The sequence below is a fragment of the Tremella mesenterica genome (genome assembly GCF_000271645.1).
Source record: "Tremella mesenterica DSM 1558 unplaced genomic scaffold TREMEscaffold_3, whole genome shotgun sequence".
Taxonomy (NCBI): Eukaryota; Fungi; Basidiomycota; class Tremellomycetes; order Tremellales; family Tremellaceae; genus Tremella; species Tremella mesenterica.
This window is the reverse complement of record NW_006711227.1, coordinates 1,699,246-1,705,526: the sequence shown is the minus strand read 5'-3', so window position 1 is coordinate 1,705,526 and position 6,281 is coordinate 1,699,246. Positions and strand designations below refer to the sequence as shown.

The 6,281-nt window shown below is 48.1% G+C and overlaps 1 protein-coding gene across 1 annotated transcript; it reads left to right on the top strand.

The window, feature by feature from the left end:
* Positions 1-90: 90 nt before the first annotated feature.
* TREMEDRAFT_71395 (uncharacterized protein) lies at positions 91-5,934 on the top strand (the record flags this gene model as incomplete). Its single annotated transcript, XM_007003720.1, has 15 exons — positions 91-326; positions 487-1,347; positions 1,495-1,557; positions 1,646-1,778; positions 1,822-1,879; positions 1,923-1,998; positions 2,179-2,527; positions 2,763-2,994; positions 3,207-3,305; positions 3,348-3,480; positions 3,744-3,943; positions 4,107-4,431; positions 4,661-4,815; positions 4,951-5,409; positions 5,689-5,934. 15 exons carry the CDS (start codon positions 91-93, stop codon positions 5,742-5,744), a joined length of 3,435 nt encoding a protein of 1,144 aa, XP_007003782.1. The 3' UTR covers positions 5,745-5,934.
* Positions 5,935-6,281: the final 347 nt, after the last annotated feature.

Below are 6,281 nucleotides of genomic sequence, written 5' to 3'. Positions count from 1 at the left end.
TACCACTACCGACTTTGACCTACTCGCACAGACATATACATATCTTCTCTGACGCCATCCACCGTCAGCGCAGCCGCCGACCACTCCAATATGCCAGCAAGAGATCCAGTGGCTACCATCTTATCCCCTCCTCCCGCTCACCAATCTTCTTTCAACCATCATCAATCTCCCTCGTCGTCCGCTTTCTCGCGTATCAGCAACAATGCATTGTCTACTTCACCTTTGGGAACAGGTCTGGGAGATAATGGTCTTGTACGACGAGCTCCTAGCTCTTCAGACAGAACGGGTATAGGTATAGGTATCGGTCTACCCGAGACATTAGATACGTAAGTTGATTTTGTTCCATCGCTTCATTCCTTTGCGCACTCTCTCACCTGCCCCACCCACCATAGGGTGGGAGTGATTCGCATGACACATACCAAGAACTTATCCGACACATGATCGTCAAGCACGGAGACGTAAGAAGATGCAATGCTAACGTTCTAGCACGTCAGACCCAAGTATACCACCTTCGAGTCAATCCATTAGAGATTCTACCAACCGTCTTGCCTCTTTATCCTCTATGTCTTTTAATTCACCTCGACCTAGAGCTTTGTCAGCTTCGGACTCTTCCAATTTTCTCCGTACTCAACGTTCTTTCTCTCCCTCTTCCAAACCTCCCGACGCTCACAGACCCGTTCACCCTAGTCATCTTGCTCGGATATCTACGGTAGATGAGGAAATCTCTCCTCCCAGTCCAAGGCGCCCGGTGATACCGGTCGATGATAACAGTGGACTGGCTAACGAGGATTGGAGTCCGGAAGGCAGTAGCTCACCCCTATCTACTTCACCTAGAATGCCCGGCACTCGAGTAGCACGATCGGGATTGAGTGTCATGTTAGCTCGAGAGGATAGAAGAAGAGCAGCGGACGCTTCGCGTTCCCCTCCCATTCAACCAATCACTTCACCTATGCCCGAGAGTATCATGCCTATTCTTGGTAGTCCCACTTCTGTCTCTTCTCAACTGGACAAGGGGCAAAGGGAATCACCACCACGAACACCCGTAAAAGGTTTCGTTGCAGAGATAGCGGAAGAGTCGGATGAAGAGAGTTTGGACAGTGGGCTGAGGAGGATCTTGGCGGAGCAGGTTATGGGGAATGATGGTATGGATGAGAGGACACCACTGCTGGGGATTAGTGGAGGATCGGGGAGAGGGAGATTATGGGATGCGTTTGGTAGAAGGGTCACCAAAGTATCAGGAAAGGAGCTGTTGAAAGAGGCAATAGTTGAGCCGGTCAAGGCTCTTCCTTCGGTTATACTGGGAACATTATTGAATGTACTTGACGGGGTCAGCTACGGAATGATATTGTAAGTCTCTTGCCACTCGCTCTATTCTCCACTCTTTACTCGTTGCCCCTCTTCCCTCCTACTCCTTACACTCATCACTCCTTCAGCTCTGCGTCCACCGCTCCATGGACCTCAATTGAAGCTGTAAGAAGATGACCTGACCTACAGATTCCCCGCTAATCCGGTATTCGAAGATTTTGGCTCACTCGGAGTTTCCATGTTCTTCATGTCGTACGTCGTGTCCCCATCTTCACTTGCTACCATCTTCATGTCACATCTTCATTCCACTCTTTGTCTTCTACCCGTGCTAACATCTCAGATGTATAGTCTCCCAATTGGTCTTCTCACTCGGAGGCAGCATATTCCCCGGCGGAAACGGATCCATGATGATTGAAGCTGTCCCATTTTTTCATATCTTGGTCAACATCATACAAGCGGAGTGTGGTGACGATGTGAGCTTTGTCGTCTACTGGCGGGTCTGAGCTGATATAGGAGGCAATAGAAGTGATATCTACCACCATGGCGGCATTTGCATTCAGTTCGATCCTTACAGGTCAGTGTCCTGGTACGGAAGTGTGGACAGAGCTGATGTGCAGGTTTCGTATTCTTCGCCTTGGGAGCATTCAAATTGGGTACTCTTATAGGTTACTTCCCACGGCATATCTTGGTTGGGTACGTCATATGTCTATACTTGAACTCCCACAATCTCAAGCCATCACCCTCACTCAGCATTCGTAATACCAGTTTATTATCACACATCAGCTATTCTCATCCTCGCAGTCCATGGCAGTTCTGTATCAAGACATGCCGGCAACGGGGTGCTAGAGTAGTGAAAGACGATCTGACACGTAGTTGCATAGGAGGCGTAGGAATTTTCTTGATTGAAACTGGACTTGAAGTCTCCCTGGGGCTCAAATCTGAAGGTTTCGAATACAACCTTGGAACTCTACGTCTATTCTTTTCCTCATCACATGCCATATTACTGTGGACTATCCCTTTGACCCTTGCGATCTTGTTGAGAGTTATCACTCATTTTTTTCATCATCAACTCATCTTCCCTGCTTATTTCTTTGTCATTCCTATAGTGTTCTATGTGGTTGTCTTGGCTGGAAGATTGGATTTTGCCGATTTACGCGAGACGGGTTGGGTCTTTGATGTGGGTAAGAACACACAAGCGTGGTGGAAGTTTTATACTCTATTCGTGGGTCTTTCCACTCGTGCTTTCTCATCCTGTTCCATGCCTATCAGCTTTGTCTTGAATGGCGCCTTATTACATGTTCTGCGAGCACTACACGCATATTTCCAAATTTATCACTACAACTCGATCTTCACTGAACGTTCGCACTTTGTCCAGCTTCAAAATCTTCTGTCTCGCCTGCCAGTCGAATGAGTAGACAAGCGAGTGACGGAGAACGAAAATATGGTTGACAACTCAGGACTTTGCTCAAACAAACTGGGGAGCATTTTGGGCAGCCATGCCTACTCAACTTGCCCTAGTCTTCTTTGGTATACTCCACGTTCCACTCAACGTCCCTGCTCTCGGAGTGTCGTTAGGAGAAGACAACGTCAAACTCGATCGCGAATTAGTAGCTCATGGAATATCCAACTTCGCCGCGGGATTGACGGGGACGGTACCAAATTATTTGACTTATGTCAATACTGTCCTCTGTGGGTATCCATTGACTGTCTGTCCTCTCTCATCTCGTACATCTACATCAAGTCATGCACACGCGCACTCATGTCTATTCTTCATCCCCTTTTCCTTTTCCCGTCACTTGTCTATCATATTGGAAGACTCGCAGACGATTGTTTTTTGGCTTCGGTCCGTGCGGAAAACTCATTCCTGGCGTTGTGACTAGAGGTATCAGTGCTGATCCCAGTTTACCGTGTAGGCGGTGGTTCAAGACTCTCCGGTATAATGCTAGCAATCATGACAGCTCTTATCATGTTCGTTGGACCTACAGTCATCGGCTACCTACGTAAGCTAGCTTTGTGGTGATGGAGTGCAAGCTGACAAGTAGCTGTGATGGTGGTAGGAGCTCTGATTTTCGTTTTGGGTATTGACCTCACTATTGAGGCAGTGTGGGATACGAGACATAGAGTGAACAAGATGGAGTATATCACTATATGGGCTATCGCTATCGGTATGACTGTGTGAGTTGGGACGTTTGACATCTTCTCCCTTAGTCTACTCCTCGCTTGCACTTTTTGCGTTCTCCTCTCCACACGTATTTGTACAATTGGTGATTTGAGCGTCCCTTTAGTATAATCAGGCATTTGAGATACCATACCTTCTCGGCGATCTCGCTGCTGTCGCAACAACGAGACACATATAGATCGATGTTGAACCGCCTCCAATCTGCTATAAGGAGTGTGAAAGATGATGCAAACAAGTAAAGAAGTAGAACTAATGTCAGATGGGACTTTGTCATTGGTCTCTTATTCGGTATCGTACTTGCCTGCATATTTTTCGTGGTACAGAGCTCTCGACGCCGCGCCATCCGGGCTGTATTCAACGGTTCCAACGCCAAGTCAACCGTTCGACGACCGAAGAGTCAGAGAGGGTTCTTGCAGAAAGTTGGCTCTCAAACTTATGTCATGAAGTTACAAGGATTCCGTGAGTTTGGCACTTTGCATTCATGCCCCTGCCTCAGCCACACCTCCGCTTTCCATCCCTGCCACTACTCCTGTCGCATAGCCTCCCTAGTATTCTTAATGACCTTTCCTAGGCCGCTTCTCTAAACGGGTGTGCAGTGGAAGAGACACACTCTAACTCCCAGTCTTCTTCGGTACAATTTCGACAGTCGAAGAAGAAATCCGGAAATTACTTGATCTGGCAAAATGGCAACATAACCCTATTCGATTTCTGATCATCGACTTCACTTTAGTCCACGGATTAGACTTTTCCTCTGCTGAAGCCTTTGTTCGTGTACAGCGGTTGTTGGCTGCTAAAGACGTGCTATTGATCATGTGCGGAGCGGCACCGAATGGGTTGGTAGGGACTGCATTACGGAATGTAGGTTTGTGGGCGGATAGGGAGGGAACGAGGGTGGAAGTGTTTGGGGGGTTGAATGATGCTTTGGAATGGAGTGAAAATGCATATTTGTGAGTAGTGGTGACGACCTTTTCTTCTGATCACCGCCCTCTTCGAGCTTCCTTTCCCTCCTCTCCTCGCCCATCGCCGAATCTTCCTCCTCCTCGCGCCACACCTCTCCCGTACATGGACTCACTCTCTCCCCGCGACGGATGAGGCGAGGTTTGCACGTCTATCATGCCTGCCAGAAAGAAACGACAATCTCGCGTATATGCAGTCTTTGGTCAAACTGACAAGCAGAACCGCATTCTATGCCAATCAGAAGTCGGAAGAATCTGGTGGTCCGATGGACTTTCCAGCAGTTGCAAAACCTCCTTTTGCTCTTACTGCATCGTTTCAAAATAGCCCTCGAAGGTCTCATCTAGCTCAAGCAGGTGATGATTATCTTCCATTTGGTGGGTATCACATCTCCCTCTTATCCCCCTCCACCCTCGATACTTCTCTCTTTCACGTCGAGCCTTCCGCGCAGAAACTTCCCCGTAGAGGTATTGTCAAGAGTCTTCGACGAAATATGTCTTTCTAACAACCAGGCTTCACGCATACTCGTGATCCATCCCACGCAGTCCCAATTTACCCTCAACCACTTCCAACACTCTTACAAACTTTCACAGACTATCTTCCCCCCGTCTCACCCTCCCAAGAATCAATCACATTCTTTCGTCAACTCGCACCGTACTTCTCACCACTCATCATACCCTCTCATCACGTTCTCTGGACGCAGGGTGAACAAGCCGACGGATTGTACCTCATCGAAAGTGGTTCTCTCCGAGCTACATATGCGTTTGACGACTATCCCACGAGGGTGGAAGAGACTATGGTTGCTGGGACTATAGCAGGGGACCTTAGTACGTTGAGCGATACGAGAAGGAATGCTACGGTTGTGAGTGAGAGAGAATGTGTTTTGTGGAAATTGGACAGTGAGGCTTTGGGAAGGTTGGAGAAGGAAAAGCCGGATGTGGCCAGACAATTTGTGCAAATTGTTCTGAAAGGTGAGTCACGGATGTGTTTGCTTACGGTTATAGTATCCCTTTCTTGGACTAACCCTCTTTCGTACCTCACTTGGCTGCTCTAGTCCATCCCACCCCTATGTTTCAACCCCATCATGGTGGTCTTCAGATACCGAGGTAACAAGGCATAGAAGCGCCAATGTGATGAGGATCTAGGCCGATTGTGGAGGGGAATAACTTAGGGATATGACACAGTGTAGACAAGTATGATGGACGGGAAAAGTGACGTGAACGGGAAAATGTCATATGCTGATATAATAGCCGTGGCGGAAGAACAAGAAGTTTTATCAGCTCATCTGATCGCTATGCTCTCATGACGTTGTTGGTCAGTTATGAATCCCCACCCTATGTTTAGTCTCGATCTTGCAACGATGGACTGATCACGTCGATACCCAAAACCCCTTCATTTGTCTGTGGGATGTGAGAATTGAGAAATGAGAAATGAGAAAAGGAAAAGTATATAGAAGTTGTATTGCTGGAATTGAATGCATCGCATGGTTTGTCTTGACATCACCGTGAATCGTTCATCGTTCGCTGTTCACGTCGTCTCTTCCACCCCCCTGGCCCCTGATCCCTGGTAACCTGGAAAGCTGAAGCCGGGATCTCCGGGATCCGGGAGAAACTTCGATCGGCAAGTTATCATTGATCATTGATCATTGATCATCGAGCAGCTAGCAGCTAGCATCTATTGGCGGCTACGCGCGGCTAGCGGCTAGGGGCTGGTGAACATGATGTTACATGCTATGGTCATGGTGTCATGGTACGGTAACACGGGTGATGATGATGGGTGGGAAAGAAGTGGATGACGTCAAAGAGATCGATCGACAGGCACAGAAACGTGTCATCATCGATTC